The sequence below is a fragment of the Pollachius pollachius genome, assembly GCF_949987615.1.
Source record: "Pollachius pollachius genome assembly, chromosome: 1".
NCBI classification, from domain to species: Eukaryota; Metazoa; Chordata; class Actinopteri; order Gadiformes; family Gadidae; genus Pollachius; species Pollachius pollachius.
The window spans coordinates 21,252,756-21,267,795 of NC_136934.1; the positions used below are offsets into that span (position 1 = coordinate 21,252,756).

At 41.2% G+C, this 15,040-nt stretch overlaps 4 protein-coding genes across 4 annotated transcripts; 3 read left to right on the forward strand and 1 right to left on the reverse strand.

The window, feature by feature from the left end:
- Window positions 1–7: 7 nt before the first annotated feature.
- LOC307075938 (uncharacterized protein) lies at window positions 8–3,530 on the forward strand. The gene is made up of 3 exons (XM_079736705.1): window positions 8–176; window positions 818–922; window positions 1,029–3,530. The coding sequence occupies exons 1-3, from the start codon at window positions 155–157 to the stop codon at window positions 1,967–1,969; spliced, it is 1,068 nt and encodes a 355-aa protein (XP_079592831.1). The 5' UTR covers window positions 8–154; the 3' UTR covers window positions 1,970–3,530.
- A 1,098-nt stretch (window positions 3,531–4,628) lies between these two features.
- On the reverse strand, window positions 4,629–7,538 carry pop5 (POP5 homolog, ribonuclease P/MRP subunit). The gene is made up of 5 exons (XM_079755090.1): window positions 7,450–7,538; window positions 7,229–7,371; window positions 6,914–7,063; window positions 4,998–5,081; window positions 4,629–4,862 (listed from the first exon to the last, which is right to left on the reverse strand). The coding sequence occupies exons 1-5, from the start codon at window positions 7,467–7,469 to the stop codon at window positions 4,777–4,779; spliced, it is 483 nt and encodes a 160-aa protein (XP_079611216.1). The 5' UTR covers window positions 7,470–7,538; the 3' UTR covers window positions 4,629–4,776.
- A 2,543-nt stretch (window positions 7,539–10,081) lies between these two features.
- unc119b (unc-119 lipid binding chaperone B) lies at window positions 10,082–12,272 on the forward strand. The gene is made up of 5 exons (XM_079745765.1): window positions 10,082–10,354; window positions 10,457–10,570; window positions 10,846–10,954; window positions 11,074–11,246; window positions 11,345–12,272. The coding sequence occupies exons 1-5, from the start codon at window positions 10,123–10,125 to the stop codon at window positions 11,455–11,457; spliced, it is 741 nt and encodes a 246-aa protein (XP_079601891.1). The 5' UTR covers window positions 10,082–10,122; the 3' UTR covers window positions 11,458–12,272.
- A 576-nt stretch (window positions 12,273–12,848) lies between these two features.
- On the forward strand, window positions 12,849–14,846 carry cUnh12orf43 (chromosome Un C12orf43 homolog; the record flags this gene model as incomplete). The annotated part of the gene is made up of 6 exons (XM_079736442.1): window positions 12,849–12,966; window positions 13,200–13,239; window positions 13,685–13,783; window positions 13,870–13,940; window positions 14,029–14,116; window positions 14,239–14,846. The coding sequence occupies 6 exons, from the start codon at window positions 12,849–12,851 to the stop codon at window positions 14,690–14,692; spliced, it is 870 nt and encodes a 289-aa protein (XP_079592568.1). The 3' UTR covers window positions 14,693–14,846.
- Window positions 14,847–15,040: the final 194 nt, after the last annotated feature.

Genomic DNA, 15,040 nt, shown 5'->3' on the forward strand with positions numbered 1-15,040 from the left:
GCGACTGGTGTAGTTTTGCGGCGTTCGAGATGCATCGTACACCACACGGCCGAGTTGGAAAGTGGGAAATCACCGAGCCACCCCCCCTTTTGATCGTATCCACTCGGGCTCCTCAGAGTCCACCGAGGAGAGCAGTACGAATCGACACACAAAGATGGCTGCTACCGTAGTTGATGGTAAGTTGAGATGTATTTTCTTTGTATTTGTACGACGTTGATCGTTTTAATGTCGATTTGAAATGCTCTTACACAATTGATTACGCCAATGTATGCATTGCAGGGTCTTGCTGTTTGTGTAATACAATGTAAAGTTTTTTGATTTCGAGCCGGTTTGCTAAAGAGGCTAATCTAATGACTGGCCTGCTACTGCCCCTCGTGGTTCGATAAAAACGTGACATCACTCGTTGAAATTGAAATAGGCGAAAATATATTATTGAAATGTAAGGCTTGCAATAACGGAGTTATGAATGATAGCGTTGTTGTAATAAACAACACTTTTTTGTGATTAAAAAAAACAATTATTTCACATTGATCCAAAAAGGGAGCATGAGGGACGTGTTTTTAGCCTACTTTTGTTGGAAAACCAAACTCTAGTTGGGAAAAATGAGTGTTGCTGCTAGTGGTTTAGTTGATAATAGATAGGCCTACAGCTACTCAAACAATATAACGTGTTTCGCATAGTGGGATAGAGACTAAAGAAATGATGGATGGTTTTAGATTGCTGTAAGGTGGGTTTCACCTCAAGAGTTTTGTTTTGTTCATTCACAGCATACTACTCAAGTTGCAGTCTGTAACATACATTGTGTTTTTCTTTTTAGTCTTCCTCAACCAGAGCATGGTTGCTTTCCTCGACAAGGACAGGACCATGCCTTACCAGGGCATGGTGGCTGCCAACATACACTCTGCAGATTGCACTTGCACGGGTGAGTTATTAAGAAGCACTTCACTGTAGACATGAGCGTACTTCAAAAGTCATTTATCCCTGGGTGCTGCATGTACTGTGCTGCCATTTTATTTTTTATGATTCAGATACCTGCAATATCAAGCCAACTGCACCACTGCCGGTGAATTGCGGTGAAAAAAGCATTACCCTACCTGTTAATAAGGGTTTTACCAAAAAGCAGACCCTCTTCCTCATCCACCTGATGAGGATCCACCTTGAGGTAAAGGGCGAGGGAACTGCAAAGTCCATCCATGCTCTGAACCGGCGACGAAAGTTTGGGAAGAAGTCAAAGAAGCTGCGGAGGTGGGAGGAGATTGCTGGGAAGCTTGCCAAACAGTTTGGGGAGCACTTCCAACAGTTGAAGGTGGGGCGCAAGTGGTTCACACTGGTGGAGGGATATAAGAGAGTCAAGGACAACGTCGCGTCGACAGGAAGGGGGCCTGGCCGCTTCAAATTCTACAAAGAGATGGACGAGCTGCTTGGGGGAAACCATGACGTGGACCCACCAGTTGTCGGGAGCGATTGTGCTGGTGTGGTGGTACGCCGACCCAATGCACTGAGGAGGTCCAACAGAGCTCACTCACCAGCGCAGCCCACCAGCTCCTCTTCCTTGTCTCCTGCTTCTTCCACAGCCAGTCCAGCTCCAGTTCGAGACCCCACCAGACCCCCGGACACCCCAAGATCGCGGAAGCGGTCCGACAGTACTCCCTCACCAGCGGACGGGGCTACCTCATCTGTGTCGCCCACCAGAGCTCCCTCGCCAGCGCAGTCCACCAGCTCCTCTTCCCCATCTCCTTCCTCAGCCAGTCCGCCTGCAGCTCGAGACCCCACCAGAGCCTCTGACACCCCGAGTTTGCGGAAGCGGCCGAGGGAGGGTGACGTCTTGGCCTACCTTGAGAGATCTGATGCTGCTGCGACGGCTGCTTCCCAGAGGCGGCACGAAGAGTCCCTGACCGAGATGAGGGCGCTGAGGGAAGATCGGAGGAAGTTCCTCCAGTTGTTCAGCAGCATGGTGGACAAGATGTGAGGCGGGCGCAACGGCAACGGACACAAACCTTTAAAGAAGATTTTGTCTCCTTTCTATTTGACCATTTCTACCTTCTAACTAAAGAAGACATACAATCTGCACAGATGTACATTTTCCTCGTTTTATTATAACTTTTTGTCTTGTACACATTTGAATGTCTTTCTCACAAATTCTGCTTCAAAAATATATCTATTTTTTAACTCATCCAAGCCTGAGTGTGTTTGAATGTCACCCAAGTTTGTTTAGTTTCAAAGGCACCTGACTGCATTCACGCAAAGGATACCTTGCATAGTTATCACACCCATAAATAGTATGAACCATCACATCGACAAATAGTATGAACCATGTCAGTGTATAGTTGTTGCCAAAGATCTCAGAAAGGAAAAAGTGTTTGTTTTCTCACTGATTCTTGCCTCAACATTTGCAGAGGAAACTCAGTAAAATAACTCAGGGTCTTTGGTTTTGCCAAAATATTGCCGGAACACCACTTACTCGTTGGTATCTTCCTCTCTTGGACATCCATCTGGGTGTTTATCACGTCCTATCGAGGCACCATGGGAAAAGTTGTGAAGGTTACAAGCAGCCAAAATGATCCCAAAGAGACGGTTCATGTGTTCTGCAAGTTTCTCATGCGCCTCCTCTTTATCCTCCCAAATGCCTGCTCAACGATGACATGGATCCACCTGTTGTGGGGAGCGATTGTGCTGGTGTGGTGATACGCCGACGCCCTATGCACAGAGGCGGTCCAACAGCTCCCTCACAAGTGCAGTCAGCTCCTCTCCTCTTCCCCCGTAAAGGTATCCAGAGTGCCCTGTTGTCACGCCGGGGGCTGACAATGAAGGGGAAAGCCTGACTGATTTAAGCACTATCCCCCAGCAGATGGTACTCCCCCATCTACTCCTGTCACTCTTGGAAAAATGGGGAGAACTGCAGAAGCCTGGCATTATGCACTCTGCCAGGGATTCCAGTGAAGACGTTGATGAAGCAGCCTTCGGCATCAACAATCCCCTTGAGGAGGACAGAGTAGTAGGACTTCCTGTTCATGTAGTCCCCTCCTCTGACCAGTGGCCTCTGGAGACATCGCTCCAATGACCCCCTCAAGGCCACATGTGCGTTGGAATCTGGTGGCAGACACCCTCTTCTCACAGCCTGTAGGCCATGTGCTGATGAAAGTGAGACGTTAAACTTGTCAGATATCTACCGGGAGCATTTCTGGTTGGCCATGTACAACAGGAACATGAGCACCTTCTTGGCAATAGGCAGGGGAGGCAGCCTTTGGTAGTGGTCACTTTGCAGGCCACCCTCCTGAAGGTACCTTTTTAAAAAAGGACCTCAAACCGGGTTCTTGGGATTCTGAAATGCCGCGGAAATGTGTGACCATCGTCATCCATGTCCAGAATTTAGTCGCTCGTTGCGAGACTTGAGGATGATCTGATGTCTGGACCGCAGCACAGCCTCAGCCCTATGCAAGGGAGAAAGAAGAAAAGAAAACAGATTATTATAGATAACAATTAATTCATATCAGCAACCATGTTCAGTTTTGTGTTTCTACTGCATAACAGCAAAAGGCAACGGATCTATCCATAACTGGAATTCCCCATAAACAAAAAAATTGCAGATGTGTGTCCATTGTACTTTTTGTATTAGCATGTAGATGCCTTAAAGGGGACATATCATACCACCAGGTGTGAGTGTGATTAGCCATTACAAGCCGTTTTCAAAATGTGCAGCATTGTGACATCACAGGTGGGCGTGTCCATCTAGATGTGTGACGGATAGATGGACACGCCAACCTGTGATGTCACAATGCTGCACATTTTCAAACCTGCTTGTAATTGCTAATCACACTCACACCTGGTGGTATGATATGTCCCCTTTAAACAGGTTACATTCACATTCGCCCAAACGTTATCTTAAGCTTCTCAAATGCATTTATATTAAAGTTGTTACAAGAAATGCGTAAGAGTGTAGAAGTACAGAGCAACCCTTCGGCATCACAACAGTCAACGTCACTATTGTTTTTAGCACACCAGCAGCTATTTTGCTAGCCTTCGACTTAAAGATGCTTTATATATTTATATAACTAAAAAACACAGCAAAAACGTCTATACACGACTAAACATACGGAAATGTGGACAAACCGTTTGATTTTCTATTCTGTCTCCTCATCCCGTAGCTTTTTTAGATGAGCTACAAGCTTGCTCTCGTGTTTTAGGCAAGCGTCCAGGACTACCGAGACAGCTGCTACCCCGATGGCGTCCATGTTCTTCCCGACTTGTTGTGTAGGGATGCCCACAAAGACAAACGGGAACGCTACAGTCTGACTCAATATCATCCCACTGTTAACTGCGTTCGCAGAAAAGTGAAACGCTGTGTTTTGGGGAGAATGGTCTAACATAGGTTGTTCCCCCATTTTTCGCTATATTGGGGACTTATTTCAGTACCTGATAAAATGGCATAGATTACTCTGTTGACGAGCATATATTTTATTTAAATCAATTAAAAACGTTTTCAGGTTCACTGGCTCTTTATATATAAGCAGAACTACAAAACGTATACAACCCATTTTATAATCAAATCCAGAACAGCTTGGGAAGTAAACAGCGCAACTGGGGATATAATAGATTACAAAAACACACAACAAATCTGGTGCAAGCTTTATTTCACATAATTCTGATGTCCCCTAAAATCAATTGAAAACAAACAAATATTTTGTATTAACACTTTAGTGGGGCATAATTCATACCATCTACTAAGTAGATATCAAGTAACATGATAAACAATGTAGTTAACAATAAGTTATGAATTCAGTCTCTCTCTTCTTTATGTTCTTTTCCCTTCAGCATTTTTGTGGAAGAGCTGAGTATGGCACGACGAACATGAGTTTTCTCATCTGCAACAGTCAATTCAAAATTACAGCAGGCGATTCACTTCGGTAGACAAAATAGCAGCAGATGGACAAACTAGTAGGTGAAGTAGTATAGGTTAGAATGGTGAAAAATAAATTGGGCATTTATGTTGTGTTTACCTTTGGTTTTACATTGAGGGAGCATTCTATGGAGCTGCTGGGTATTGTATCGAACCAGGAACTTCTGACATGTTCTGATTGTTCCTTCAGAGAAAATAAAAACATTTAGTACCCGGAACATATGATTGGCTCTTCCTAGTAAAGTCAAAGTTGCACTTCTCCATCAACACTCTGAATCAATCTCAAAGCTGGTGTAGGTCAACTTCAAAAGTTGTCAAAATAGACCCAAAAGCAGATTTGGAACAACAAAAAAGCAAACGTCCCCTTCCTCCCCACCATCATTCATCTGCCTTAAGGGCTTTTTATGGTTCCACGTTCCTGCAACGAAAAGACCACGCAGACGCTTCGAGGCAGTCGTGAACATTTATGGTTCTGCGTCGGGTTTTAGAAAGCGGACCAATCACAGCCCTTGCTGCTGCGTCGCCTCGACAAAAGGTTACGATTTTTGGGAGGCGCACGTCCGGCCCTTGCGGTGGACGCAAGGAAGGTACGCAAGGACGTAAGGGGTCCGTAACCCCCTTGCGTGGCGGGAACGTGGAACCATAAAAAGCCCTTTAGAGTTGCAATGTGGGCGGAGCTATATTGGTGTTCAGTCAGATGTGTCAAACAAACATATATTACTCAACTTAAAAAAACAAGGCTTTGAGGTCGAATCAAACTCAATGCATAAAAAAAAGGAACTCTCAAAAGTAATACTTATAACTTGCAAGCAAACTTTTTGATTAACCATGGAAACTTATATTTGTCTCATATTTGAGATGTCTTTTTGTTGAGAGTCCCCTCAGCTTCATTCTCACTGATCAGACTTTTGCCCATTGTGGCTGTCTTTGCGAATACGTTGCTGCCACTCTTATGTTGGCTGTTCTGATGGCTCGGGCCCAGCCAAAAGTGTGGTCTCACGTTGGGCGACGCCTCCCATTCAATTTGTATTGGACGCGTTATCATGTGGCGCAAGGAATTGTGGGATGATGGCATTTGTGAATTTGTTTGGCTATTTCTGGCTGACGTGCCAGATCCATGGAAAAGAAGAAGAAAAAAAGATCTAACTTCAGAATGCATGCTAATGCGAAGCATTCCAGGCGAGAAAAGATATGAATTGCAAATTACTTTTAAGACACGTTTGTCTGAAAACAGCCATTTACATTCTCCCACTCTGCTGAATGTGTGCACCTTCCGCGTCTTTTCAAGCTGGACATATTCAGTCAAGTTATTTATATTTTAAAAAGAGAGTAGCTAGTGTTTTCTCCGCATTAAGGTGTTCTACTGCCTCCACCCAAAGCCCTGCCCACAAAAGAAAGTTACTGTTTACTAACAGAAAAGTTGTTGCATTGATTGACAGTTAAGATTGATTCCCCGAACCAGAAAATAAAAAAATAGTACCTACAGCTCCTTTAACCTAGCCTGGCTCTGCCCGCCAAAATGTTAATTTCCCTTCAGTACTACGTCTGGATTTGAGGTATATTCTCTGATTTTCTGCAGCCAATTTTTTGGCCGTCCAATCAGCGAACAGAGGGAGTGGCTGTCACGACCAAATGTTAGCGATTAGTTATGGCAGATCCAGAGTGGCACTGGGCAGATCCAATAGTTTTAACTCCAACAGACACCGGCCTTCAATTTAGTTAACGTTTGTCCTTGGAGAGTGGCCAGACTCTCTGTGCAAATGAAATTAAGTACGAGAGTCTGGTAGGACAAGGCTAGCTTTAACCCATATCTGCCAGTAACAATTAGTTTAACACAGATAGCATTGTGGGTGCATCTTAGCCTACATTTCTAAATACAATGTGGTTTTAAATATTGATGTGGAACCGGATCTATCAATCATACCACTAAAATGTTATCCAAAATATCACTTTACAAATAAAAACCTTTGAGGGAACAATATATGTTTGAGTGATTGCTTTTGAAAACCCGCTTACCTCCGACATGCAAACAGTTGAGGAAAAAGGGGATTTTCCTTCCTTTATGTTCCACGCTGGTAACGAAAGGTAGCGCAGACCAGATGAGGCGGTAAGAACTTTTGGGGCAGCGTATAAGCATTATGCCAGTGAGTGCATTCACGTATTTGACTGGAGAAACATAAGGACATTGTCACGGATATTTATTCGCATGAGCAAGTCATTATGCAGAAAAGATAAGGTCCCCCAAGTTGGGACCAGGTAAACTGGTCCCAACTTGGGGGGCATATTAATAAAAAGAAAAGCAAAGGATATACCGCTCTGAGTCGGAATTACCTGAGAATCCAATGGAGCATTGTGCCGCTCCATAGTCACCGTGCATGCTCGCCACTGCATCTTTTACTGCCGAGAAGATCGCTTTGTCTTCCAGCAACAACCGATTGGATGGGACGGAGATGTTTATTTCACACAGCAAATATCTGTAGAAATAACAACAATCACTGTGATACTACACACTTAACTTGAACAGATATTCCGAGGACAGGAGGTGCGTTTACCTTGACTTTACCCGAACCATCCCAACTTCAGCAGTAGAAATGTTTGGTGTTACCTAGAAACATGTCCCCAGAACCTGCCTTCATCTTGCTGGGTTCCCACAGTACAGTATTTAGGTGAGTGCTGCCTGCAGCACTCAACTATTGTTCTTAGGTTTTTTTCTTTCTTTCTTTCTTTCTTTCTTTCTTTCTTTCTTTCTTTCTTTCTTTCTTTCTTTCTTTCTTTCTTTCTTTCTTTCTTCTATCTCCTTCCTCAAATTTTCACCTAGAGACTCCATTCCAATTTTAAAATGTTCAGAATAGCTTGGAATATATTTTCAGATATTTTACATATTTTAAACTTTTTAAAATATTCTACTTTTAAAATACTATCTTTTTTTAACATGGGAGTCAATGGGAGGACAACGGAGCCGTCCTCTGGTACTTCAACTGTTTACGACCTAACTAAATCAATATTCAACCGTTTATCTTTGTTCAAACCATTTAACAAATCTACACACTTGTATCTTCAATAATATCTAAACGGAATTTCGATATGATTTAATCTTCTTCAGAATCACAGTTTTAGTTTCATACCGCCTTCGTTTTCAGCTTACAGCACCCCCTGGGGTCACACTTTTCGGTGGGTCGCAGAATTCGGTGTAACACCAGCTTCATTTTCATCTGTTTTCATTGTAGACGTCTGCCCATTCTGACACTCCTACTTCTTAAGACATCGTAGCTCAATAATTTTTCAACCCTTTGCTTTCGTTCAAACCATTGAACAAATCTACATACTTGTATCTTCAATAATATCCAAACGGAATTTCGATATCATTTAAAATTTCTTCAGAATCACAGTTTTAGTTTCATACCGGCTTTGTTTTCAGTTGGTCTCATTGATTTACCTTTACACAGAGCTTGCGTGTTGCTAACGGATGTCACAATCTCTGTGTTCGTCAATCTACCTATTGAGTCTTAAAAACAAAATGGCGTCGACGGGTGATCTACTGATGGTATTGTGTGTATAAAATATCATTTTTAATAAACAATCTGTACACTTACAAAGTTCTCAATGCCTATTTTTATATGTTAAGTCTCTTATTATACTACCAAAGAAGTGTCTGGCTACTTTTAGCCTTTTAAGTGGTTTAAAATAACGATTTAGTTTTTACCATAACCAGTGCCCCCATCGTTCCAAGTTTATAGCATTTTGATAGAATCGGCTAAAAACAGCCAACTGAAGAAAGCGTCTATGTACGGTTTTTGTGCTCCAAAACGAACGTTTCAACTCGTTATCATACAAAACATATTATGAATCCATTTTACACCGGAATTACCCTTTAAGGACATTCAGCAGTGTTGCCAGATTGAGCGGTTTTTCCCGCCGGATTGTGCTACTTTTGGAGGACGTTCAGGCAGTGTTGCCAGATTGGGCGTTTCTTCCCGCTCTATTGGGCTACTTTTAATCACCACCGGCTCGCTATTCTCTTAAACACACACACAAACACACACACACACACACACACACACACACACACACACACACACACACACACACACACACACACAGACACACACACACACACACACACACACACACACACACACACACACACACACACAATGCAATACATTTGACCTTTCAGATTCTTCAGTTCAATTAATTTTACATTTTCTGCATTTTAGCAATGCTTTGCACTTTCATTCAGCTGTCACTTTATTTGATTCCAACCATTTACATTTTCTTAAATGGTGTGCATGATAACATTGTTTACTCCATTTAGACTTTTGTACTTTTGTTCAAATCCCTTCACTTGAATTAAGCCATTTAACGTTTCTTTATGTCGAAATCTATGTGGCTTTATTAAAAAAATATTTTCAACCTCACTTTGTACTACAGTACTCAGGAAATGCATTTTCTAGGTATAATTGAATTAGTGAAAAATATATTTATCAGAGGGGGCAGATGATTAAATATCGATTCTCGTTGATTATAGCAGATTCAATTTTTAAAAATTGATCCAATTTTTAAAAATTGGATTAATCAAATAGTTTAACCATTTACTTGTTTTTCAAAATTATACTTTTTGATTTTTGTCGATGATTTAAATAAATATTCATAGTTAACAATAGTTCAGTTCACAGTAAATAATATACACGATCAATAGCATAGCCATGCTTGTTAATAATGACTTGACTAAATGTGTATTCAATTGAAATTGGTAATACGTAATAAATTATAAAATAAATGCTATCTCATATATATAGCTAACTATGTTCAAATGTTATTTGTATTATCACAAATGTGTCAATATTGGATTATATAATAACCCTATACCAAGAACCCATTTCAAAGGAAATTACTGATTAGATGAGGTACCCCTCATTTCAATATTACTGAAAATTCAGGAGTATGTTGTATCTAGGTAGCTTGATACATTAGCCCCCATTTGGATGAAGGTAAATCCAAACCAACACCACTAGTAACCGGTGACACACGTAGAGATGAAAAAACATTCACCTCAAGAGCATCTCTCTGGTAACTAAGACGACCGGCCGCGTTCACAGCCAATCACAGTCGAGCTTTTGTGTCCCACACACACATAGGCGCCATCTTGGATTCACCGTAGCTTTTTCTGAAATCGCTAAAAGCAAATAACGCAGTTGTCTCACTTAATTCCACTCACTACCGATATGAACGGATCCAGAAAGAAAACCGCACACACTATCAAAGGACAGTCGGACACCGCTGTTAGCCCAGCTGTCAACTCAATGGAACGAAAGTCCGCCGGCGGGATGCTAAAGAAACTAATATCGCGACGTAATCAGACCGATAAATATCCTGTGATAACAGAGGATGAGCTGCGGGCGTTAGGGACAGACATATCCCCAGACCACGTCCTGGGGCTCCGTGCGGTCACCGAGGGTGTGTATCTATTAATTTAAAACCTAGCGACACTTATATAATCCATATTTGCTTATTTCTGTATGTATTTAGCTACATGTTGCACTTGGATATCACTTTCAGACTATCTATGTAAGCCCGAAGACAATGTGTACAACGTTGACTTCACCCGGTTTAAGATCCGAGACCTGGAGACGGGCACGGTGCTGTTTGAGATCGCAAAGCCACCAAACTGCGGTAGGTCTCACTGTCCAGTGGATGTTGGGCAGAACCGTCAACTATGACCTCTCTGCTTCAGATCACCTGGCATATTTAAGTACTAATGTATCATCAATCTACTGAATGCATGACGTATTATATTTATTAGTTTAATGATGATTCGAAAACATTAGACGAGTTAACGCTATTCTACCAAGTTAGAAAATGAAAGTTATGGAAGTGAAATGTCCTATTTTTCTAACCATCCACTAAGCACATTTTGACATGAGGTTTTACTGTGAATGAAAAAATAGACCCGTCGGAGCATGAAGACGTGGTTGGGGATGTGGACACCAGTGCTGGCCGTTTTGTTCGGTATCAATTTACCCCTGCCTTCCTTAAACTTCGCACTGTTGGTGCAACGTAAGTGACGAAAAGCTGTTTAAATAATTGAAACCAAACTCATTTTGCTAATTTAATATAAATGTGTATCTCAAGGCTTAACAATGGTCTCCCCTTCTCTTTTCCTCTTCAAACCCCAGTGTTGAGTTTGCAGTCGGGGACAGTCCTATTAACAGCTTCCGTATGATTGAGAGGCATTATTTCCAAGGGCGCCTCCTCAAGAACTTTGACTTTGACTTTGGATTCTGCATTCCCAATAGCTGCAATACATGCGAGCACATCTACGAGTTCCCCCAGCTTCCAGAGGACCTCAGTGAGTTAGGAGTCTATACGTCTACGAGTGTTATTCTCCATTCAAACATTTAGATTTATATTTTAAACCTAACTTCTTCCCCCTCTCTTTTTCAACAGTACGCCTCATGGTAGAGCACCCGTATGAAACCAGATCAGACAGCTTCTACTTTGTGGACAGCAAACTTATAATGCACAACAAGGCAGACTATGCCTACAACGGGGGTCAGTAGAGGCTGATGAGGCACAAGGGACCAGAACATGTGCATTGATGACACGGGTTTGAGGATATGCACTCTGCAGAGATTTTGTTAGTGGCAAAGGGTTCTTTCTTGACACATTCATTCCCTAACATGGGAAACAGCATTCTTCCAAAATGACACCAAACTGGCTTCATAAGATGTTCATCATATGTTTATCGACGCTACAACACTGTTCACAAAAAACGACTAACGAATGAAGAAATAGTCTTTGAGCTGTTGGATTGTTATGTTATGTATTTGACTTTACTGCTTTTTTAACTGTTTCTATAATACATATATAGGATAAGTGTCAGGAAGTAGTCTAGATTTGTTTGATATACTCCAGTCAAACATGTTGGTAGATATCACTCTGTATGTTGATTTGACACCACATTTAGTATGTGATTTGGCACTACCTTTTTGTATGTGACTTGACATTACCTTTTCTACATGGCAATTGTTAATCCCAAATGGAAGGACACAGGCATGGGCCAGGGTGTAATACAGTATTGCCAAGAATAGACTGTTGTAGTGCAGTTAATCATTAGCCATTTTAGTTATATATTTAATTTTCCATTCATCCCTGTGCTCCACCATATGTCTAATTATGATTGACTTTGAATTGTTGATCCCTTTAATTCACCCTTTCTCTCCACCATAGCGTGGGATTCCTGTGCCTTGTGTTCCACACTGTGTATGTAAATCTGTTCAATGAAATTACTAAAACCTTTAACTCAGCAGAGTTAACCCAGCTGTATAACACAGGCTGCACCTCAACCAATAAGCTGAAGATTGTTTTTGTTTTTTTTCCTGTCATGTGCTCCGTTACTTATGGAATATGTATTTTAATATTTACTTTTTTAAACAAATGAATTTCCAATTAATTACTAGTTGTCTTTTTTCAATTGTTTTTGGAATATCCCTTACAATTTGACTTTTAATTGATATGTATTATGATTGAAGGACAAACTTGTTAGAACTAGTTGCCATTATTACCATATACAAATTATATGATTAGCTATGGTCATTGACATTAGTCTGTGCTAGCAACATTTCTGAGGTATCAGAAGCAAGTGTAGGTTTATAGTAGATTGGTTAACGTTTATTAGCATGGGCTACATAGTTATTGTTATTTTTCAATATTGATACATTCAGATTCATTCAAATACTATGAATATATGTGGGTCTTAACTGCTTTGGTATTGTGTGTTTGCTTTTCCAAAATTTCAAATCCTAAATTCATATGTTGGATTTTTGAGCACTACCTAAAAAGCAAAAGGTACAGTTACAATACCTTCTGTTTGTTGATGTGTAAATATAACAGAACAGACACCATTACCCAGAGTTCCTTGCGGCGAAGCAAGACAACACGTGTTTTCATCATGGCGGCCTCCGGTAAAAAAGCATTGACTGGGTCTGGTGATTCAAGTAGCAGTGAAGATGAAGATTTGGAGAAATTTAAGGAGGCCGTTTGGAATGTGGATGGTCCCAAGAAGACAGGTAACCTTATATATACGTTTCGGGGTCAAACCGTCATATGGATATTTGTCAACAACTTCTACGATAAAAGGAACTCCAGTGAATTGATCAACCAACTTCCAAATGCCTAACACATAGTATATTTCTATGTTAAACGTAAAATGCACAAACATAATGCCAATGAATGCACTTTAGGCAACGCAGTCAGCTGCACAATATGCAGTTATTAATGTAAGTATTTCTGTGTATTTAAGATGCAGGAAAAAAACATCCAGAACCCAAACCAACGCGGAGGTAAATTCAGTTGTCCCCTATTCTTACTGACTGTATGTTGTGTTGCATTCTGTATGCATACAGTAAAAGTTGTATCCAGTACGAAAGCAAAATACTGTCCTTTCCATGTAGAGCTACTGTTAACCTAGCTGATTTTTAAAAGCTGTTCATCTGACAAATCATACTGTTTGCATTGCTGGAACCGAGATTATTTTTATTCTATTATAGCATTTATAGAACTAATTGTCACCGAGCTCTGTATATAACTGACGTTTTTTTAAATTGGTAATGCGTAATGCGTGCAAAGTATGCAGTACGATAAGACTGTCGAGCAATCTATAAATAGCTGCTATCACCCAGGTGCAATGAGGGTCCCCTTCTGAAAGTGTTTGCACTCACGTTCTAAACATTGTTATTCAAAATAATGAAGAGAATGATGTATAGTCACATTGGGCTGTCTCCACAGGTTGATTGTGTCCGACCATCAACATGACTGTAATGAGCTGCAGGTGACACCAGAGTTTCGTGCACACGTCGCCAAAAAGTTGGAGCATATGCTTGACGGGTACATTGGTTTGATCAATATTTTGCTCATAATGATCAACACTTTCTTATCATAAAAGCATTCACGTAACACATTTTGCTCATCAGTTTTATTTCAGAGAAGCCAGCAGGAGCTGTATCTCACCGGAGCTCAAGCACGTTGGAGGATGATGATCTCGGTACTTTTTTTTGCAACATGCAGTATGTTCCTTTTGTTGATAGGCTACTTGGCTTTATAACAACTGTGATAACCATTTTCTGTCACAGGCTTCAAACTGTTTGCAACATCGAACCAAGGTCAAAGATTCGATGAACCACCATGTCCTGTGAAATGCCGGCGTGTTCCCAGCTCAAGGTAAAAAACATTTGCATGGAATTAACCAACAAACATGGGATTTCTACCTTAATTCGGCAGGATCGATCTCAATCCGACTTCAAGTTATGTTGACATCCATTTTCATTTGCTGTGGTCAACAGCGAAAGCGACGGAGAGATGGACATGAGGATAAGGCAGGCAGTGGTGTCTGCAGATGAAGTCCTGCGACCACCAGTATGGGAGGTGACCACGAAGAAGGTTGATGTTGAGGACCCATCAGGACAGAGCAAGGAAGATAAGACTGAGAGCCCTCTGCCCAAGAAGATGAAGAAGAAGAAAAAGAAAGCAACTGAATGTGAAGATGAAAGTGTAGGAACAGATTTTAAAGAGCAAAAATGTCAAGCAGAGGAGAGCCCTACTCCCAAAAAAGGAAAAAAGCGAGATCGATTGAAGACCACGTCTGCAAAGTCTGTACCTGATAAATCTGCTCTGCCATCTGGGAAAGACGGCAGAGAGACGGCGGAGAAACAAGAGCAGGAGGGCAGCGCCCAAGTAAAGGTGAAACGGAAAAGGAGAAGAAAACGCAAAGCTGTTGACGAGAGCACAGAGGTTTAAGGGACGCTTCTGAATGCAGTTTTTTGTATTCCTGTCAAACTGCCTCCAAATACAATAGTAGTTTTGAAGAAAAATAAATTGTACTTTTGACGTTGCGTTTCAGTAACTGAGGTTATGTCAGTGCTTGTACAAATGTTTTGGATAATGATGTTTGAGTCAGTCATGTATCAATTAAGCATACCATATACATTTATTTGTAATAAAAAAGTTTCCAATGCATTTTCATGATTTATTTATTTTGTCTTGTTATAAAAAAAATCAACCCACTTTTTTCTTTGTTCATTTGTGTCGTAATACAACGTGTTAAGTTTGATTTGCACCATTGCAAAAGGGTGGACTAGTGAAAAA

Bases quoted from the DNA above. Each gene is read 5' to 3' on its own strand.
- pop5 (XM_079755090.1), bottom strand. From the start codon at position 7,469: ATGGTTCGGGTAAAGTCAAG. The intron at 7,372-7,449 runs GTAAACGCACCT...TTATTTCTACAG, and splicing joins ATGGTTCGGGTAAAGTCAAG to ATATTTGCTGTGTGAAATAA. The intron at 7,064-7,228 runs GTAATTCCGACT...ATGTTTCTCCAG, and splicing joins ATGCTCCATTGGATTCTCAG to TCAAATACGTGAATGCACTC.
- unc119b (XM_079745765.1), top strand. From the start codon at position 10,123: ATGAACGGATCCAGAAAGAAAACCGCACACACTATCAAAGGACAGTCG. The intron at 10,571-10,845 runs GTAGGTCTCACT...ATGAAAAAATAG, and splicing joins CGCAAAGCCACCAAACTGCG to ACCCGTCGGAGCATGAAGAC. The intron at 10,955-11,073 runs GTAAGTGACGAA...TTCAAACCCCAG, and splicing joins CTTCGCACTGTTGGTGCAAC to TGTTGAGTTTGCAGTCGGGG.
- LOC307075938 (XM_079736705.1), top strand. From the start codon at position 155: ATGGCTGCTACCGTAGTTGATG. The intron at 177-817 runs GTAAGTTGAGAT...TTTTCTTTTTAG, and splicing joins GGCTGCTACCGTAGTTGATG to TCTTCCTCAACCAGAGCATG. The intron at 923-1,028 runs GTGAGTTATTAA...TTTATGATTCAG, and splicing joins TGCAGATTGCACTTGCACGG to ATACCTGCAATATCAAGCCA.